Below are 22,807 nucleotides of genomic sequence, written 5' to 3' on the forward strand. Positions count from 1 at the left end.
GCTTTTGAAAATAATTTTTGGAGGAGATTTACAGGCACTTAAACATTGAGAAGAGCTACTAAGAACTAAATAAATGTGTAGAACTAGATATATTTAATTCTGCACACACTTTTTAAAACGAGTAAATGGGATGTGTTAGTGCTCAGTGCCATTAAACAGGAAAATAATAAATGTATGTTAAATGCATATTTTGCACAATTTCAATGTCCCTTTCTCTAAGAATTAAATGAATAACAGACAATATTTATCATGAATCATGTTTATTTCTATAAGAAAAAAGATATGAGTAATGAAATATATAATTACTAGCTACCAGTATCAAATGATTCAAGAATATAACAAGATAAATTTATTTTAACAATTTGTTATCCCTCCCATCAAATATGCATGTAATTTGCATTGAAATAAGTTATATATAATGGAGTCAATACACTGTATCTGTCTAAATTACATTCATGTAGCATAGTATCACAAACTGCCATTTAATCTGCGACAGTACCAGATTGTTTGATTATCCTAGCTATTGGCTTGTGTCAGTAATTCTCTAGATATGATTACTCTCTGAATCTGGGCTGTTCCTTCATAGATCTACAAATATATGAATAAAGTATTAGCTTGAATCAAAATCAAATATTAAAGGGTATAGGGGCCAAATTTGAGAACCTACCAGTGTTATTTATAATGTAGAGCAACCAGGTTAAAAATGCCCAGTACTCATTAATTGATGGTATTTATATCATAACATTAAGAAATTTTTAAAGTATGCATGATCATTTACCTGATAAATCTTTGCATCCCTCATCAGTTTCTCAACTGGATAATCAGAATTGAAGCCATTTCCTCCAAACACCTGCAAATGATATACGTTCTTTAGCATGGTAAGTATCAACACACTTGTCTTACACCAATGCACTAGAGAGAAAAGTAAAGTTCAATTGTCAGTTATAACCGTATCAATGCATGTGTGAATATTGGAGTACATGTAGTTTGTCACTTTTACCTGTACAGCATCAGTGGCACATTTGTTGGCAACATCCCCAGCCAGAGCCTTGGCGATGGAAGCATAGTAAGTGTTCCTTCTCCCCTGGTCAATCTCCCAGGCAGCCCTCATGGTAGATAAACGGGCTGCCTCTACACCAATGGCCATGTCAGCCAGGATAAAGGCAACAGCTTGGTGCTAGCAGGTCAAAGAAATAAATCAGTTTAATAAAGGCCCTGTATTTTACTTCATTGTAATTCTTTTTTACATTCCAGTGCAAAAATGACATTATGACAACAGAGAAAAAACAGCCAGCATTTTTACATTTTCAAAAACAAGGAAAATGATGAATTACGGTGGTAAATGTATAAACGCTGTTTACTAGCCAAAAGAGTAGAGATAATATATGTACTCAGACAAGCACATATACATGTATATAGATAAATTTGTACCTCACAAATGAGTTTTCCCATCGTTTTCCTCTCCATGGAGTACTTGGTGGCTTCATCCAAAGCCCTCTGGGCCAAACCTACAGCCCCAGCAGCCACCTGCCAATACAAACAAGTCAATCAATTTTTTGTATGTATAGGTAGTCTTACACAACTACCATGGAATATGTAGTGCTGTGATAAGGTTTCCTGTCACTATTACATACCGGTGGCCTTGTCTTATCAAATGCTCCCATTGCAACCTTGAATCCCATTCCTTCTGAGCCCAATACATTCTAAAAATAAATTTAACTATAGTCAATAACCAAACATGTACCATAACCAATATTTATAACAATTCATATTCCATGCTGCTTAAGCCAGACATTTCTGCTCAATGTCTCACTGTACACAGACCTCTGCTGGAACAACCACATCCTCAAAAGTGATTCCTCGGGTATCAGAAGCTCTCTGTCCCATATTCCACTCCTGAAATCACAAGATCAAGGTATCTTAATTTTTATATGATATAGTTTTGATACAATTTTAATAAGATTAACAGTTTAAACAACTGGAACAAGTTACATGTACCATTAATTAACTGTCAATTCTACATATAATTGCCATCCCTAATAACTTATTTTGTAAAGCAAGTTTTGCAACAAATAAAAGAAAAACAAAAGGGGTTGTTATGCATGTACATGTATCTTTTTGTTGATTTCCTAAGGAAATAAGGAGGAATATTCAAATTCGCAAATATGTAACATAAACAATCTAGGGCTTGAAGTTGACTCCTGACCTTTCTGCCCACTGTGATTCCGGGGGTGTCTCTGTCCACAATAAACCCTGTGAAGGCTTTGCCTGCAGACGTCTTTGGGTCCTCTGCCGTCCGGGCCAAAACAAAGTACCAGTTAGCATGTCCGCCATTTGTGATCCACATTTTCTGGCCATTGAGAACATAATCATTCCCTTTTTTGACCGCTCTGGTCTTGATCCCTGCTACATCTGACCCTGCCCCTGGTTCTGTCACACAGTATGCCTGAGTAAAGAATCAATTGACACCTCAACCCTCATCAAATGTATGTGTTATCTCATCATATACAGTACCAGTATATTGGTAAATAGCAATAAAAATAATCAATTAAAAAAATGTGTTGATGATAATTTATTTAATTTATATACAGAGGGATCCTAGTTTATCCATTAAAAGATTTGTTGAAAGGCTATAAAAAATATTTTCAATAAAATACAACAGTCGAATACATATTAAATAATACTATGTTTATTTTTATCAACTCACACACATCAATGGCTCCTCGATCATACGAGTGAGGTATTTGTCCTTTTGAGCTTTGTTACCAGCAATTATCACAGGCATTTGCTATGGATTAGAAATGTTGTACATGGGTATATCTATTAAATATATATATATAAATAAACCAGAGAAAAGATTAAGGACGTCTTTTGTTTATAGTCTGTAATTATTTCTTCCTCTTCTTAAGTTCAAGAGGCTTGGTGGGCAACATATTACCCATCAGATCTTTCTTAAATTTTCAGATATGATTTAAAAAGCTGAAAAGTCTAAAAACAGACATAACCATTCTGCCCTCTATATAAGTACAATTTTTGAGGTGTTGTTACCCCTAATGAGTTTGCCTCTATGGCAGTCTGGATTCCTGTGCAGCCATAGGCCAGTTCTTCAGTGACCAGACAAGTGTCAAAGATTCCCAGGTCCAAACCCCCCTGTTCCTTGGGAATGTGCATGTTGATCAGACCAAGACTGTGAGCTTTCTTGATGATATCCCAAGGGTACTGAAAGAGATGACAATATTATAAAACATCTGATACCGTTATTGATTAGTTTAGGTAATAAGATGATGTTTCCTCAACAGTGCTTATCTACTTTTTTCAAAAACTCCTTTTATTTTTATTATTGATTTTTTTTTACCAAAGTTATGATGAAAAGACATTTTGCGATTATATAATCAACGAAATATGTTTTCTTCTTTTTTTTTGGTTACTTGTAGGTATCGATAGAGGATAACCTAAGTTTTGTTCTTTTGTTGTTGTTTTTTTGCTTCAATAATAAAAATATGACACAACACATAAAATATAACTTCCTCTGAACTTCTATTTTCAAGAGAGCACTTACCTCCCCTGTTTTATCATAATGTGGAGCATTGGGGACTATTTCCTCCCTGCAAAATTTCCGGGCCAAATCTTTATACTCTTTCTGTTCATCTGATAATTCTGTTTAAATAAAGCAACAACAAAAAATCAATGATGAAACAAAATATCAGGATATAATTAAAATATGTGAATTCAGATAATGTAAGTATCATGAGCATATTTGCTTGGTATTTATTATACAGACAATATGGTAAATTCATCCCCATCTTTGCTCCACATATTTGTAGCAATGAATGCATGCCAAGCAGTAATGGACCCATATTGAAACAAATAGCCCTTGAAAATCCTTTAGACAGATCTTTAGCTGTTCAAAAGGCTAATGTCCCCATGCAGGGAATGGTTTGCATGTTAACTAAGCAAATTTTTCTGTTCCTTTTCTTTCAGGATATTATCTGTTATAATTACAGTGACAAAGTGTTATTAGTGTCAATCATTTGAAAAATATCTGACATGTGACTGCCTGGTTGGTAATGGAGAAACTCACCTCATAACCATACCAGTTTATTGCCTTAGCTTATGGTGGCTAATATATTGGGACTTTTGCTTATAAAGTAGTCCATGAGGCATTTGAAATACTTTGCCTATTTTGGAAATTTAAGAAAAGCACTACAAATCCTTGAACATCAAGAACTTATAAATTTCAGTAAAACCTCTTTTTTCAAGCTTAATAATGAAGAAAAATTAACATTTTGATTTTCTTCTGATTACAATACATGGCATTACATGGGTTCTTCATATTTGGCCTAAAAATATCAATGCCCTTGAAAAGACCACATGAAACAAGCATTCTGAGAGTATTGCATAAGCAATACACGTCCCCTACTGGTTTGTGGAAATTGTGAAAACAATGTACTGTTATGCAGAATATCAAACCCGAACATTAAAAAATTGGAATATAAAAAATTAATTTTCTCGAAAATATGTCAACCAGACGCTACAAAAGTGTAAACTTGATCTGTAGTTTGACATTTTGAAGCTGTTCAGCAAATTTCATATTATTCCTCGAACTCATAAAGAAAATCAAAGTACTGAAGAACTGACGGGAGTTGATTTTGTCGATGTTTATTTATTTTAAAATCAATGGTATGTTATTTTGCATGACAAGTACATGTATACGTAGTTTCTAATTTGAATTACGCATATTTTTTATAAAATGAATTTTTGAACTTTTTCGATTAGAATGTCGAGAAACCTCCATGTGAATCATGTTAAATAATATTTAAAGATAAAATTAATTCAATCAAACTATGTATCAGTGGTAGAAATATTTCTCGAAAATTGTATGGATCCAAGACATATTGAACTCTAGTCTCGTTCAACCAAACGCTCGGCTGACACCATAAATCTCCGACAAGGGTTTACGGAGACAGCCGAGCGTCGAGTTGAACGAGACTATATTGAACTCTGGCGTAGGAATACATACGACTACAAAAAATATTTAAATTGTTCGTACCATTTAAAATCTGACAATTTTAAGGTATTTGTAAATAAGTTTCCTTGAAAAACAATGCTTTAGCATACATTACATCGAATTCATCAATTATCTTCAAGAACTAAGTCTTGTCAGGAGCAATGATTTGTGCTGATGTCCAAACGCTGTTTCACTTTCGGTTTGTCCGAGTGACTGCATAGGAGAGTTGATTAAAAATCAACTCCCAAAAAGTGTGGAAAACTGAAGTGGGACAGACAGACGGACGGACAGACGGACTGACGGACGCAGAGGAAAGCTATAGTCCCCTCCGGTGAAAACTGGTAGGGGACTAATAAACTATTAATGGAATAATTCTTAAAGGATCTTGTACCAAGAGAGTGCAGCAAATTTCAAATAATATCATTTAATGAACTGATGAACGATCTGTCTGAACTCATTGTTTTTAATTAAATCTCTTTTCAACCAATTCATGTTCCAATGAATCTTTTTTTTCTTTTTCTTTTTGTTTGGGGGGGGGGGGGGGGCTCATCTAAGCTTAAAGCTCATGTGAATTCATTTATTTAAATCTTCTCCAGCAGCTTTTAGTGTCTTTCATATATTTTCACAATTCATCTTTTTTCCTAAATCCAAAAACCAATTTTAACCAAACTAGGCAAAAAGCAGTCTTGTGTGAATGGCTTTCAAGGTGTCTTTTTTTCAGGACAAGATTCATCAAAGATTGTTTAGAAACTAAACATCATTGAGATGGCGATTATCTCAAAGATCCACCGTTATTAGAGGGCGTAACAATGAAAAGCATTTTAGTGGACATTGCTTTGATGGAGAATATTGAGTTAATTACCATTCTTCATCTTTTATCCACTAATCACTCTATCAGCAGATAAGGCCAAGGGAGAAATAGACTTGGCAGACAATGATTTCACACAGGTCTGCTATAACCTCTGACTAGGAAACTTGGTTCACGGTCACTACAAACTCTGCAGGTAGAGGCAGTTATTTAGTAGTGTCAGAGACATAAATACAGAGATTGGCAACAGATCGAAATCTCGCAAAATCCAGCCGTCCATATTGTAAAGTGTCCCCAGTTTAATCAGTATATCTTTTTAATGAACAATTATATCGAAATTTAAACAGCTAAAACCCATTACCAAATCATTAAATTCAAAATATTATATTTTTATGTCATATAAACAATAATAAAAGAGGAGTTTTAGGAGGCAGTTGGCTACTCATCGTCCGAGATTTCGCCAATGTTTTATAGCTGGCCAATATATTTTCTGTATATTAATCTTATTTTTCATTTCTTTGTTTCAAAAATGTCTAAAAGCTATGCACACTTTTCATTAAAACAATATACTTTTAAGTTTAAGATCATTATCTCAGTTTACTAAAATGTAGTCCTCGAAGTAAGGTTGGTCTCGTACCATTTTTCTACAACAAAACACGCTAATGGCGGAGTTGCCAATCTCTGTTATTTATGTCTCTGGTAGTGTCAAGGTAAGACTGGACAACTGAGAGAGAAACACTATGATATCCCATCTAGAATTTCCCAGATGTCTGCTATATAAACCTTGACATTTGACCATGAAGCTTGTTTAAAGTTACCATACAGGTTTTATATGTAATATATCACAGCAGCATGTCAACATTTACAAACCCTGGAAGTGCTTCTAATCCAATTTGAATTAAGGTTGAATCTTATCATTAGCTTTATGCCATTGTCAAATTATGGAAGACTTCCTAATTTCTCAAACTTCTCCCTATTTTTTCTGTCAGAGTGGATTGAAGTCTCCCTAAAATTTTGCCCTAGGTTGGTACCTGATATCTGTAGGTGGAAAGACAACTGTGTAGCAATGTACATATGTATCTAGTGCTGAAACGAATGTTCGAATATTCGCGAATGAATAGTAAATTTCTAATATTCGAATGTATATTTAGCATTCGAATATTCGTTCACATGTTAAACACCCATATCTAGCACTGTAAACTATGCAGTATCGTGTTATTTCATTTTACTCGGAACGAAAGTAAATATAAAGCCATCTATGACTGCCATGCTTGGTAGAGTCTATTACTTAACCCAGTAATAGACTCTTCCGCCATGCTTTTTTACCTTGAAAGTAAAAGCAGGGTTTACATCGAACGGAGACAAACATTCTAGATTTTTCAATTCGTGTCAGACGCTGAAGAAAAAAATTGCTTAACTGTTCGAACGAGTGTGAGCTACGGAGAGTTAATATCGAAAGGTACATCGAAAGTTTTTTTTAAAAGATACCTCGATATAATTTGTTTTTTTTTTTAAATAAACAGAACATTTCCGGAGTTATGAGCGTTTTCAGTTTTCTGTTTAATACTATATCAAACATGGCGGAAATATTTTGACTGACTTACGAAGTTACGTATCGGTCTCATACAGGAGTCAGGACTGCAGTATATCATTAAAGAAGTAATAAATCTTTTGATTGTAGTTGATGGAAATTTTTTAAAAATCAGTATATTATTATTTGTTTAAAAATTAAATGCGCACCCAATTCAATGGATGCTCATGCATTAAGTGTCAACTTCGAACTGACATGTTTAAGCAGTCTACACATACACCCACTTCGTAATACAAACTATCATATATGCTTTAAACATTGTCTATGACGTCTACGAATATTCGAATACGAATCGAATAATACTCACGAATATTCGAATACTGATTTATGGTATTCGTTTCAGCACTATATGTATCACTCTAAATCCACTTATTTTAATAAAGTAATTTACAGCAACTGTGCAGGCTCTTTTAAATACCGGTACATGTAGTAACTTTGCAAAGATTACTCTCTGAATTTCATGATCCTTCATAACAAACCACTGCCAATATATGTCCTCTCAATCTTACTTAGAGAGTCGGCAAGCTATACAAGATGGTGTGAATTTTGACCTACAAACTGACTATAGTTTCATAAATTCTTGGAATTTCTTTAACACGGGCTGTTTAATTACTTCCAAAAATTTCAACTTTGAAGTTTCATCCTAACTCAAATGATGTCACACTGCCAAATATTTTACAGCACATCAATCAGCAAACCTCAAAAAAACAATACAAACATGTAACCTGCTGATGAGGGTCTGTTTTGGGATTTTTTTTTCAAAGCATTGATTTATATTTTATACCAAAATTTACTCCTGCGGAGGCCCTTGTTGTGACTGAGAACTGTCTCCTTGAACCATGTCGTAACAAACAGCCAAACTTCTTTGGTAGCTACAAAGCAAGTTAAACAATTTTAGTCTCTGTTTTAGAATTTAATTTACATATACTGAATAGCTCTTTTCAAAACGAACTAGGTCCCCTATTAACAGCTGATTAAAAACAAAACAAATGCTTAAGTTCAAATTGATGATTTATTATTTTATTTTTTCAATTTAGAAACTTTTTTGTCATTGATCATGCATAATTCTAGCACCTGCGATTACAAAATTAATTAATTGGTTAATTAATTAAAAGGCCTTGACTGTAGAAAAAGCGAAACACTTTTGCTGTTTATGCTCACAGCGTTTCATAACTGGCAGATGACATAACTTCAGCTGTTTATAAAACAAAGTGTTTATACCATTTCCAAATGGTTTCATTTGATGTAATCTTTGTTTAAAAAAACATATGATTAATTTCTTAAATATTTTTGCTTACTGCAGTTGCATAGGTTAATAATATGAAAAACGTATGAAACTGAGAGGGTCAAAGTTCGAAAAGTAAAGGCAATTCGAACTTATGAACTTATTTTTGTTTATACAGACGCAACGTGAAAATTTAAAAGTTAACATTATGCATTACCTGCCTTAAGGTTGTCATTGTTTTACTTCTTTTAATATATCCTTAACTTTCCGAATTATGGTTTTCTCCAGTGTTATAATGACAGTTATTCAACTTGGTCTCTCCCCGTTTTGTTGTCGTGCACGAAATGGTAGCGTACGTACTTCGAGCCCGATAAAAATATAATGATTGACGACGGGCTGCCCCCACCCCCCATTTTCTTAAATTTACATACAAAAAATAGAATTAACATGGAGTTGCCCCCCCCCCCCTCCACTTTCATAGGACCATGTAAAAAAAATTGAATGAAATATAAGGAAATAAACAGTAAAATTGAAGAATTGAAGTTAGCCTAAAGGTATACTTGCTGCCCTTTCAAAAACGATGCTACGTGCCTGTAGACAAAGCTATTCGATGGAATCAACCATGTATCAATTAGGCTATCTTATTTGAAATGAATTTTAACTTCGATACTGATAATAAGAGTAGTTTCGGGAGTAGCATTTCCTGCTGATCCTGAATGATCCTGACCAGAGACATAAATAAAATCTGGTTGACACAGTTATATAAAAAAATATAGAACAAGTCAACAAAATCGAAGACTCAATAATGGAGAATCTTCGGAGTCAAGAAAACACATACAATTGTCATTTATGTCTCTGTCCTGACCATACAGTTGTTTTAAAGGCTATAGCGTGAGAAGAGGATTATTTTAATCTGAAATGATCAGCATTCTGGAGCAATAAAAATCCTAAATGAAGTTAATGAACATTTGAATTTGAAGCATGCTGATCAGGATCCTGACTGTGACTTGTTCTAGGTCCGAACAGGTGTGTGAAAGTCAGTTACCAATTATTATCAGATAATGGGAAGACAATATTTGAGTAAGAAATACACATGCATTACATATGTAATCATATTGAGACTTAATTTGTTAATGTGTTGAAACTTGAAACTAGTTAAGACATATCAACGGCGTAATTAAGTAACAACAAGTCATTGCCGATTAAGGGGGGAGAAACATTAAAAGGGAGCCAGTTTGAAGGTGCGATTACTCTACGCTTAGTGCCTTCATCAAAATTTTGTCAACATGCAGCTTTTTGTTCTACGCAGAGGGAGAAATTATCAAGAGTGGGCCGAGAAATATGGTTTGAAGAATCACCCACTGGTTGATTAGAAGAGTTGAGAGCATAGAGGGTAGAAATTAGGTAAGTGTTTTATATTCAACCTCTCTCTCTCTCTCTCTCTCTCTCTCTCTCTCTCTCTCTCTCATATATTTTTTCCCCTCCTTTCTGTTTAAGGGTTGCCTGATAATGATGATGAGGTGACAAGGATGAAAATCGGCACAGGAAAAGAGCAATCTCCATGGCAAGTTTGTTCCCGTTTTCAAAATCTCTTACATGTTGAAAAATGTACACTAGTTTGTTGTATTGTTTCACATTTTTGAAGCAGATTTTTTTTGTATGTGTGTAGATCAAGGCAGTTATGCGCGGTTCCGACGCAAGACTCAGAGTAAGAGTTTTGATGTCTCATTATTTCATTTTTTATAATTATGTTCCATGTAAGTCTATTATGTATCTGTTATGCATTTCCTATTAATTGTAGAGACGAGTTTGCTGTGCAATCGAGTCCTGTCGTATGGTTGTCTTCGTTTCAATGACCGGATAAACGTGTCATTTTCTTGTAGCAAATGTAAAAAAAAAGTCTTATAAGGCAAATGCCAAACGATACGAAGCTTAAGCGAAGTGCAATGAAGGGGATCAAAACTCCCTAAGCACAGTATTTTTAGAAAAGATTATATCGAGGCTTTCTCCAAGTGCGGATTTTGCTTGAACCTAAAAAAAAAAAAATGTTTCAAAAACATCTCTATATCTAAGTCTTATTTAAGATGTTTGGTTTACATAGTTTATGTATTAGAACCCTTTTTAACAAGAGCTTGGACTTTCAGTGGGATGTTTTATCTAGTTTGCTCATCAAAACAAGCTGTCAAACATTGACCTCATTTCTTCTAATTCGCTAAGAGAACCTCACCAACATTCATAGACTGTCAAAACCGCTGCTCTGCTGTGTGAATCTGACGCTGTTTCAGCGAAATATACATCCCTGGATGAAGTCGGACGAGTGTCATTGCGTTCAATGTATGCATATCTATTAACTAATGACTGGACAGTTAACCATTAGTAGACCCCGTCTTCATCAAATCGGAGTTTATCACGCTCTGCTCAAAGTCCAAGCTCTTGTTAAAACGGTTCTAATGTCTTACCTTGACCCTATTGACAATGACAGTGAACGTTGACCGAACCATACTTTTGCATTAAACCTTTTCTTCCTAGTCTTTTCATTGTTAGAGGATCATTGGTCGACAAATTTAAATTTGCTTGGCTTTTCCATTGTCCTTAAACAAACACTAAAATGAAAAAAAACCATAAAGAACTAAATAATTTGATAATGTTTGCTCTTTCTATTCCTAACTCAAATATTATCTCTCCATAATAATTGGTAATTGACTTTTACACATACCCGATCCCGACAGATTAACTCACCTGTTCGGACCTTGAACAAGTCGCAGCCAGGATCCTGATCAGCATGCTTCAAATTCAACTGTTCATTTAGGATTTCTATTGCTCCAGAATGCTGATCATTTCAGATTAAGATAATCCTCTTCCCACGCCAGCCTTTAAATTAACGGTGTTGACAGGATCTTTAAATGACTCAGGATCTCAGGATCATTCAGGATCAGCACGAAATGCTACTCCCTATACTACTCATAAATTAATAAACGGAACGTGCAGATTTAAGAAGATATTTCAGTCTTTTCCTCGACCTAGTGCTTGTACATGTACATTGTACTATCACTTGAAATAAAAAATTTTCATTGATTTAAATTATACTTTAGTAATGTACTTATATATCAAACAATTGCACGTAAGCTTGAAAGCGGAAGATAAAACAGTCAAATGTTATAAATTGTATTTGTTAGTTAAGATGCAGATCAACTGAAATGCATTTTTTATTTCAAACCATAGGAATTAGGAAAGGATATTCAACCTTTCAAGCACTTTGCATTGTTTTTGAAAAAGTGTTGGGGCGGCTTCATCCAAAATATCTTGACAAGCGATTAAAAAAAGGGGGTGAATTCTCAAAATCATGAACGCAAATCCTAATTTAATTTAATTTGAATTCCTCATTTTTAGTTATTTATTATCAGCCGCTCTGATACGCTAGCGTATCACATGATATTATGGCGATAAGTCCAGCTTTACCATTCACGCAACAGCTAGCGCTGAGATCTCGATCCAATGGTTTGGATGAATCTAGATATGCCTGACGTCATTACGTCATGCAATGACAAGATCAATTCTCTTTGAGAACGTTTGTTTATGTATAGTGTTGTCACTTTCGATAAGAATTTATCTTTTCATTAGCATCCTTATATTTTCCTCGGTTTTTAATAAAAAAATATAACCTGAGAAAAATATAAGGATGCTAAAGATACGGAAGCCCTGGGAGGACATTGACTTACTTCTTAATTGTTATCAGCCCAGGAAGGACATAATAATTAAATATTGACTTACTTCTTAATAAATGCTAAGTTTTATTTATTTGTTACTTCTTAGGTACTACAATCGACGAATTTTTAAAGAACTATATACGATATTAGTGAAATTTGGCCCCCATAATTCGCTATTTTTAAAATGATTCAGGTACATTAATTTGTTGTGTTAATTTATAAAAGAGTTGATATAAAATATGTTTTTCACCTATTTATTTGATTTAAATGCACTCACCGGCAGTATATGACGTCAGAAGTGACGCTATTTTTATAATTCAATCAAAATCAGTAAAAAATTTACATTTTTCTTATCCTTTTTCGAATCGGAAATATAGAGCGACTCTTTGAACAAGAACGAACTTTTTGTCACTTATTAGTATTGGAGAGATACATCTTTGGTGAAAATATTTTGTTTGTTCAAGCAGTCGCTCAATGTTTCCTTAAAGAAAACTGCTTCAAAACAAGTCGTTTTATGCTAGAAATGAGAAAATGGGGGAAAAGGTAAACTTTATGATGTCATATCTTTAAATTGTGGGCACTAAAATCAAAATGAAAATTATGAAAAAAAAATCAAATGTATATTTGTACAAATAAAACAAAGAATTATAGTAAAATGACAATGTTCATTTAAGGGGGCCATTTTATGCTCAAACCATGTATAGTCCTTTAAACATATTATATTGAATAAATTCAATAGGATTGGACAACAGGCATAGCCTATGTATACCCTCTTCTTGTATAATAGGTCATTTTGCATAAATTTTCATAATTACATAGGATAATACATATACTTATCTAACTATAATCATGTCTTTGAATAATAACATGTTACGTATATTATTTGTGAATTACAGAGGTATAGTAATATATGAGGATCTACATAATAATACAGTAATAAAGTAGGCGAATAATGTGGCTAGAATTAAGCTGCATTTACCATGAATAGCAAAAGCTGTATTCAATTTGGAGCAAACAAATCAGTTTAAATTGAGCTGTTTCATGCCAAAAATTATACATCTTGTTATAGCTTTCATAGTGGCGCAAAATTTAAATTAACCAAGTGATATTTCTTGATTTATTCATTGTTCTGTGATATTTATGAAAAAAAATGTTATCAGATTCCTCTTTCTGAAAATAATAAAGAACCATTACAGTAATTGTCAAAATAAATTAAATGGATGTTATATTAAATTTATTCAAAGTCAATCAAACCAAAAAATGGTAGGACTCAAGCTACATGCATATACCTCTTGTTTTTTTGCATGTACTTATTACTTACTTGTTGTTTTTCAATACTTACTAGTGAAGGAAAGTGGAACACCTCGGACCGTGCACAGAATCTATTATCCAAAATCAACACAGATTGAATGATTGTATTAATATTGAAGATATCTCATCTCAAACTGACATGGATTCTTGTATTAACAAATTTAATGAAGTTTTTCATGACATTGTAGATCCATTTTTTGAAATCAAGAAATTTGACACCAGTGATTGTAGCACTAGAAGAAATCAAACAAAGCAAGATAATGTACATGAATTATATTTATCTACAAGTGATAAACCATGGTTCGATTGTAAATTAAAATCACTGTATAAAGAGTATATTGTTGCATTACGTAAATTCAATTCTTGTAAAAGTGTTGTTAATCATCAAGTATTGATATGCAAAAAGCGCATATATAAGCTTTGTGAAGCTAAATGCAAAAGACAGTATTTATTGCATGAAGGTCAAAGACTAGAAATTCTTAAGAAAAATAATCCTAAGCAATTTTTTGCAAAATTTAAACGAAAATCTAATTTTAAATCTAATGTGCAACTAAGTGAGTTTTTTGATAATTTTAAATTAACTTCACAAAGCAATGTTACTATTGATAATGATATCTCCAATGATGCTGAAGATTGTATTTTTGAAGAACTAGATAAGGATATTGATGTTGAAGAAATTAAAGTAGTTATTAAGAAATTAAAAAAAGGTAAATCACATGGTGACGACTGTTTACTTAATGAATATTTTATTGAATTTGAAGAATATTTGATGCCTATCCTACATAGACTTTTTAATTGTATACTACAAACAGGTTTCTTTCCTGAATCATAGTCTTCTTCTATTATTGTGCCTATTTTTAAAAAGGGAGATAAATCTGATCCTAATAATTATAGAGGAATCAGCCTTGTTAGCAACATGTGTAAACTTTTTACTTCCGTATTGAACAACAGACTTATAACATGGTCAGATGAAAATGATGTCATTACTGATGCACAATTTGGTTTTAAATCTAAATGTGGTACAAGTGATGCAATCTTTGCTCTACATACTTTAATTACTTCATCGTTGGCTAGTAATAATAAAAAACTTTACTGTGCCTTTATTGATTTCAAAAAAGCATTTGACTCTGTTGATAGGTCTAAACTTTGGATGAAATTGTCAAAATTTGGTATCCAAGGAAAACTTCTACGTGTTATAAAAGGGTTGTATAAAAATGTTAAAGCATGTGTGACTTCTGATGGACACTTGAGTGATCTCTTTAACAGCAATCTTGGTTTAATGCAAGGTGAAGTACTTTCACCCATTTTATTTAATCTGTATGTAAATGATTTTGAAATCAATTTTTTAAATTCTGAATGTGTACCATTTGAAATTTCATCACTGAATCTTTTCCTTCTTATGTATGCTGATGACATGGTGATTTTTTCAGAAACAATTGCTGGTCTTCAATCACTTTTGGATGAATTAACATATTATTGTAGCACATGGAAATTACACATTAATGTTGATAAGTCAAAGATTGTTGTTTTTAGAAAAGGTGGAAGGGTAAAAGAAAACGAAAAATGGTAAATTTATGGTAAACCACTTGACATTGTAGATCAGTTTGCTTATCTTGGCATTATTTTTTACTACAATAATAAATTTTCTAAAGCTGAGAAACAACTTGCTGAGCAAGGCAGGAAGGCATTATTTGTATTGAAAAAAAATATTAGAAACATGTTTTTTAATCATAATGCTTTGCTATCATTGTTTGATTGCTTTGTTGGCAGTGTCATTAACTATGCTTCTGAGGTATGGGGTTCACTCAAAGCACCTAATATTGAGAAACTTCATCTTGATTTTTGTAAAAATATCTTGGGAGTTAAAAGGTCAACTTGTAATGTAGCAGTTTATTCTGAATTAGGACGCTGTCCTCTGCTGTACCAAAGAATGTTCAACATAGTTAAGTTCTGGAAAAAAATACTGTACCATAATAATTGTATTATTCAACATTGCTATTATACACTATATGACTGTGTCGAAAAACTGGTTGTATCATGTTAAAGATTTTTTATGCAATCTGGGTATGTTTGAATTGTGGGAAAAACAAAAAATAACAGCTGCAGATCTCATTGTTGTTAAGCAACGTATTTTTGACCAAGCTACACAGTATATTTTTTCTCAACTAGATATTTCTAGTAAATGCTCTTTTTTCAAATACCTAATTGGAACCCATAATTTACAATTTTATTTAAGGAAACCTATTCCAAACAAATATCAAAAGTGTATTTCCAGATTCAGGTTGTCTTCACATCAATTGTCGATAGAAACAGGTCGATTTTATAATATTGAAAGACACAATAGAAACTGTTTTTTATGCTCAAATTCTATTGAAGATGAATTTCATTTTATTTTAATATTTCCCATATACGAAGGCTATCGCAAAAAATACATTAAGCCTTATTACTGGAAAAACCCTTCAATGTGTAAACTTCTGCAACTTTTTAATGTTGAAAATGTAAAGGAACTATGTAATCTGAGTAAATTTATTCACTTTGGTTTGAAATTAAGAAAAGATTTACTGAATGCAAATTAGATGTTGATATCATATGTACACTTCTGCCACATTCTCCTGTTAACCTACCTGTACGTGTATATTGTTTATATTTATTGTACTGATGAGCTGTATAGCTTAAAGTTAATAAAGAACTGAACTATTTATTAATTCTTAATACTTACTACTTATTACTTAATCCTTGCTTGTTAATTGTTAATTTTTATTTCTTAATTGTTAATACTTGTTATTTACTGGTTATTTATTAATTCTTAATACTTATTTGTTTATTTTGTTATTTTCTATTTATTTCTAATTTTGATATAATTTTTCATCTCTACGACAATCAGCTCCAATCTTAGGATTAGAAACCAAATATTTAATTAAGACTTGCTCTGCCAAATTACTGTATATTAAGCATGCGTTTAAACCTGGACCTAGATACCCCTTGTAAAGAAGGTCTTTACACCTAAAAGTGGGATGACAGTCCAAGTTAATAAGTATTTTAATTTAATTGAATGGCTGTCTGAAAAGTTATAGATATCGACATATGCATTTTGTAGTTGAGAATAAAAATGTTTAAAAGTAATGCATATATTATTTTGGTTATGTATGTTTAGCATCAATTTTCAAATACATCTCATTTGGATAAAAAAAAAAGCATCTTTCCTGTACGAGCCAACTAGTAAATGTACGCATAGTAAAAATTAAATATTTTTAAAAAGTAAAATCCATTACAATTTTACTCAAAATTATGTTTGGAACATTTTTTTTTACTGGAGATTGGCCTGGAGTCTAATGTCTTTTTCAGTTAATTAACTATGAAAATTTGATATTTTGAATTTTCCAAACGGGAGGGTAACTTATAATCTTAAACTGTCTTCTGGACCTTCAACCTTTTAGATACATGCATGCAAAGTTGGGAAATAACGATAAAAAATATTCATGTCTGACAGTCCCTTTTCTTGGGTATAAAATGTTGGGTTTTTTTTTATCTTTTGACTTTCTAATATTTTTTATCCTTGTTCAAGAACTTTCCAAAATATTAAAAAAAATAACTGTTAGTCAGTGTAAATAACTATTCCAGATTTTGTAAAATAAATGCTATACAAGTAAATAGAATTATCATGATATATCATGAGCAGTGTTTTTTTTTAACATATCAGCTGATTTTTAGGCTAGACAAATTCCTGATTGTGCAGCAGCTACTGCTTTTTTACCCTCAGAAAGTCAGCAAATTCAGATTTTTAACAATTTGAAAGAATAATATTAAGATCAATTTGTATTTAACAAAGTGCCCCCCGAGAGAAGCCATCTATATATAAACAAGTCAATACTAATTAGAGACCATACTACACTGCATTCACATATGTACGGCAATACCAATCCCGAGGTTAAAGTTTGGTAAAAGTTTTTTAATCTTACACATCAAAATTTATGTAGGCGTAGAGAATATTTTTTTGCCCTCAAAATGAGCAAAATTAAAGACCGGTGTAATATAAACAATATTTCAGTTCTCATCGGTATTTTACTGTAGTTATTCTAAAATAAAGATATAGTTTGTTGGCACATGACAGTGACAGAATTACGGATTGAATTATCAAAACAAATGTATGTCCCCCCTATATAATTACTTCGATCTCGGGTGCATATATAAAAATATTCTTTATATCAATAAAAAACCAATCTTCTTTGCTGGAACTAGTGTTGTCAGTGTCCATGTTGAGCGGTACACCACCGCCACGTGTTATTCATTGCTGGAAATTCAAAAAAAATCTTATCAAATAATAATTACATGTTAGTCATAATAAATAAGTCATAACAATTAAGTAGCCTAAGTCAATATGTCCTTCCAGGGCTCATAACAATTAAGAAGTAAGTCAATGTCCTCCCAGGGCTTCCGTATTACGGTAAAGAAGAGATAAATTCTTTTCGAGAACGCCTGTTTATGTACAATGTATAGTGTTGTCTCTTTAATATAGCAGACAGAAAATGTGATTTATTTATTTCAATGTTTATCCCGCTAACGCTATTGATCAAGTTTGCTTAGCCGGTGTTGATATTCACAACACAAAAAACTTGGTGTAAGCGTACCTCTGCAACAAGATGTATCAAATTTTGATCTTTGTGCACAAATACTAATTATACAACATCACATTTTTGATAGAATTTCTTATATAATGATTCGTATTGAAAGTATGCTGATTGTGTTTAAGCTTTTTTGCCAGACGCCATTACTAAGTGCTTTCATTAGCGTCTGCGCTGTCAAAGAACTTAAATTGGGTGGACGAACAAAATATTTTACATTTTCTTGATCATTGTGGAATATGAAGAAAATCCAGTATTAAAACCAGACTTTATATTTATAGACGAAACAACTTAATTTTTGCAATAAGGCTGCCCAAGTGCATACATTTTCGAAAAAGGTAAACTTTTTGCGATATAACTCGAAACATACGCGAATAAGTAAGCGATCCATATAAATTTGGTGTTCTGTTGTAAGTTTTATATGTCACCGTGAAGTTCAAAAAGAACTGGGAATAAAGACAAACGTATTTATATTATTTAAACATTTCCACTGTAGGGACATATTTCTTACACGACATTCTGTACGTTACAAAATTTATGGTTTTAAAATTAAAATATATTTTATATTTTAGACGTACATGTATATATACGCCTTGGTTTGTTTTTCAACAAGTCATGACCTTCCTCGTGTCTTTGTGGCGATGCGTGATTCAAAGTAATTTTATTTGTCTCCGGATTCCCCAGAATCATATCATACAGTACATCACGTGACTGTTTATCTGAAAATTTACAATAGCTGCGCTGTACAGTGTTTTTGGTGTCTGGATTAGTAAATGGCACCACCGGATAATTGTTAATTTATAAAGAAAGCATAGATAACGTTACTGTCAGACTATGGTCACTTAGACCACTTAGCAATGTCTCAGTTAGAACTTTGTGGTAATTTTATCTACAGCATAGGCAGAAACGACCTTGTGTAAAGAATCTGCCCGCCATTGGGAGCAAGTTTTATTTGCATTGTGTCCCATCACTCAGTCTCATTTTCCGTACACTAAATCACTTAATCAATTGGTAGTAGTTTTCTAGTCTTTAATTTCATCTTCATTAGGATAAATATAAATGCAGGAAAAGGACACATTTTTATTGGTAATCCTATACTTAAATTAAAATTGTTTGGCTTCAATACGTTTAATTTCCTGTTTACCCAATTAAGTTTGCATGTTTCAAAGATGTTAGAATATAACACAAAGTATATACGCCATAAAACACTTCGGGATTATCTAATTGATTTTCAGTGTACTGAAAAGTTGATAACTTTTCATTTGCTTTTAATTGGACAATTTTATGATAATCTTATTTTATAAACCTGTCTTGACTAAATCTAATATTAGAAACATCTGTTGGTCATCTGATGTCCCTATATTTACATTTTCAACTGTCTTTGTCTGTAATAACATTTCGAATCAATTTTGAACCCTAAAACCCAATACTGACTGACTGACCCGTGCGTGCACGGGTTGACATTGCATAATATGATACCGGACATTTACTATATAGATACATCGACACACCGTACTGTTCCCATTTACATAACCAAGCTTTAAGCCTAAAATAATGCTATTAATTTCACTACACCCTGCTTAGTTTGAATAATCTGTGTTTCGGGACAGGCCTTTAACTGTTCCCATATACCCGTAATATAATGCGCATGCGCAACATTGTAAAATCCCAAAAAATTCAGATTTCCGGATTTTTGTTAGGAATTTTCGTTGATTATTAATTAACGAAGCTTGATTGAGAAAAAATAAAAACAAATTGGTAATCTTCAGGTACCAATGATGTTTGAAATATATAAAACAAAACACAGTACTTTTCTGATATCTCGGTATTAAAGCCCAAAAATTCGAGTCTATTATTTTAATATAGTAGTATAAAAGATGAGTGACACAAAATGAGCGTGTCTTATAGCATAACTGAAAAACGGTATTGGCTGGTCTGCGTAGTAATGCATAGCATGCGCCTCATTAAAAAAATAGTGCATTTTAAAATACTGTTTGTTTTAAAGTGTATATATTGGAAATAATATAGATATAAGTAATAATGAATCATTTTTTGAAAATATTGATCGAGGTGATAATTTCGGTCGGGGCGTGGTCAAATCTATCATAAAGCCCGAATACTCAAAGAATGTTTCCTTATTCTTTAAATAAACCATCATAAATTGCTATAGACAAAAATCATATATCAAAAGTTCATAAAATCATTTGGGGGGAGGGGAGTGGGATTGTATTAGTGTTAAATTGTCAACAATGACAGTTAGCTGTTATTTAGAATTCAAAGAAAATGTCTTTAAATACATAAAACGAAGCTAGAATTTGTGTCACGAGTCAATCATAGATATATCACATATACAAGTTTTGTAAGATAAGGGGTAAAAACTAAGTTTTATTTACGCATATAACGTGGTATAAGAGCAGGAATTAATGTCATATATATGTATGGGGGTTTTTTTCATCAAAAGACTTAAGCTTTATCGACGATTGATAATTCTCATTGAAATAATTTTTAATGATCAAAAAAATCCCCGAACATGTGAAAGTCATTATACTCATAGCAAGTTAGAAATGGATTGAAAATGGCAATACATATTAATAGAAAATTGGCAAAGATTTCTTGCAAACTTTTCATTATTGAAAAGGTAAATCATAGGGTCCTATCAAAACTAGCAGTTAGGTATCGGTTTCCTCTGAATATATACACTCATCCTCTCATTAAGACACCGTATGCGCATGAAATCCCAATATAGTGCTTCCAGCTGATCTGACCATTCACAGCTCAATAGTTATCAATATAATATCATGTGTAAACTTTGGATATACCGAGTGGCAGTAAATACAAAATTTACGACATGACGACTAAATTTTTTATTCATTGCCACCCGGTAAATTCAAAATTGACAGTGTGTCAATTATCTTACTTGTCGAAAAAGGCACCTCTTGTACGTCTCCGCTAACCAAGGGTTATCGGTCCACTCTGCTCCCCTTAAACTGCATAATGGGGAGCAGAGTGGACCGAAACACTTGACTAGCGAAGATGCGCTTGTATAGCAGTTCATATTAATACCAAATGTCACAGAGGGATTTTTTTTTATTCTTTAGTGAGTTAATCTAGAATACAATCATCACGTCTTTTTATTGAACTTAAATACAGTATGCAATCAAAAGGCACTTGATGCTAATGATCATTGCGGAGAGTGGCCCCCTGTCATGATGTTCTTAAACGCAGGTGGCTGTAGCGGCTTTTACAGGAGAGGGACTATATGATCACCGTCAATTAAGCCACAAGACAGTGATCAATGTTAATATGTTTTACGGTGCAACCGTTGGGGCGAGCGCAGCATGTGATCAAACAATGAATTATAATAAATTAATAAAATGAAATTAACTACGTGAAATTGGAATGTCAAAAAATAAAACATACCTATTTTTCAGTAAATTTTCATTATTCATAGTTTATAAGATTTGTTATAATTTATTTATTTATATGTAGAACAATAGTTTAATCTCAGATACAATGTTGTTAAATAATAAAGATTTTAATATATAAATATTCATTGCACTGCATCTCCTCTTTTAAGTGATTGTGATTATGATTGATTGATTGATTTCCCCCTTTTTTTTTGCAGTAGACATTTTTTCTTAAACTTATATATAAAACTTGACTTATCATAGAGCTCCCCCCATGCTAAAATTTTTTTTAATTTTTGTCAATTTATACATAGAAAATCGACTTACCATGGATTTGCCCCTCCATTTAAAAAAAAATAATTAATGTTTCATTTCATTTTTAATTTACGCTTAAAAATATTTGCTTATCATGTTAAAAGAACATGGTGTTGTCCCCCCCTCGCATGTAATAAATGGAAGTGAAAATAAAGAAACCATTGAACTGCTAAAGAGCTGAAGGATTAGAATTTTCATGATTTATTGTTCTTTTTGCTTGCAAAGATTTTTTGGATGAGGCTGCCATCCACCCACCCACCCCCTTTAAAAAAAGGCGCTGCTACGTATAACGTTACGTTTCAGGAAATTACCGTAATTATAGTGAATAAAATATTTGTGAGCATTCATCCAAATTAGTGCAATTTACAACTGTTTCCTAGCTGTATCTGATGAAATGTCCTTATTCGTCAGCTGTTCGTTATCTTAGCCTTTGCAAGATTTTAAGAGGATTTTGGTCATTTCAGCAGATTTACAATAACTTCAATTAGAGTAATTTCCCCTTATCAGTGCTTATTGTGACGTCAAAGCTGACGTTGGTTAAGTGTCGTCTTACTCTTTAAAACTCCCCTGAGAAATAAAAGTATGCGAAGTATACTGTTTTATTTACTTAAAAAGCATGATGTTCTTAAAATTACACATCTTATAAGCTTTTCAAAGGTTTTACTTTGATTCTCGGGAGAACGTGATGTTGGAACGTGAGGTTGGAAACCATTGGTACTATGAATTGTGGGTCAAAATTTACTGACTCCGAAAAAATATATCGGATCAATGTGTAAACGTTTGTGACGTCACACGATTATTTTTGATTGAAAG

The 22,807-nt window shown here is 32.6% G+C and overlaps 1 protein-coding gene and 1 long non-coding RNA gene across 2 annotated transcripts; both read right to left on the reverse strand.

Moving 5' to 3' along the window:
* Positions 1-243: 243 nt before the first annotated feature.
* LOC128192720 (medium-chain specific acyl-CoA dehydrogenase, mitochondrial-like) lies at positions 244-9,007 on the reverse strand. The gene is made up of 12 exons (XM_052865641.1): positions 8,850-9,007; positions 8,192-8,279; positions 3,560-3,657; positions 3,049-3,219; positions 2,708-2,788; positions 2,207-2,446; positions 1,825-1,896; positions 1,635-1,703; positions 1,432-1,527; positions 1,001-1,177; positions 779-850; positions 244-588 (listed from the first exon to the last, which is right to left on the reverse strand). The coding sequence occupies exons 1-12, from the start codon at positions 8,865-8,867 to the stop codon at positions 517-519; spliced, it is 1,254 nt and encodes a 417-aa protein (XP_052721601.1). The 5' UTR covers positions 8,868-9,007; the 3' UTR covers positions 244-516.
* Positions 9,008-10,072: 1,065 nt separating this feature from the next.
* On the reverse strand, positions 10,073-11,583 carry LOC128191451 (uncharacterized). Its single transcript, XR_008244431.1, has 3 exons — positions 11,372-11,583; positions 11,092-11,235; positions 10,073-10,663 (listed from the first exon to the last, which is right to left on the reverse strand). It is a non-coding gene; the product is annotated as an uncharacterized LOC128191451 (long non-coding RNA).
* Positions 11,584-22,807: the final 11,224 nt, after the last annotated feature.

This window comes from Crassostrea angulata, chromosome 7 (assembly GCF_025612915.1).
Source record: "Crassostrea angulata isolate pt1a10 chromosome 7, ASM2561291v2, whole genome shotgun sequence".
NCBI classification, from domain to species: domain Eukaryota; kingdom Metazoa; phylum Mollusca; class Bivalvia; order Ostreida; family Ostreidae; genus Magallana; species Magallana angulata.

Excerpts from the sequence above, each read along its gene's own strand:
- LOC128192720 (XM_052865641.1), bottom strand. Across the intron at positions 3,658-8,191 it reads CTCCGCAGGAGTAAATTTTG|AATTATCAGATGAACAGAAA; the intron begins GTATAAAATATA and ends TTATTTAAACAG. Across the intron at positions 851-1,000 it reads GTGCCACTGATGCTGTACAG|GTGTTTGGAGGAAATGGCTT; the intron begins GTAAAAGTGACA and ends TATCATTTGCAG.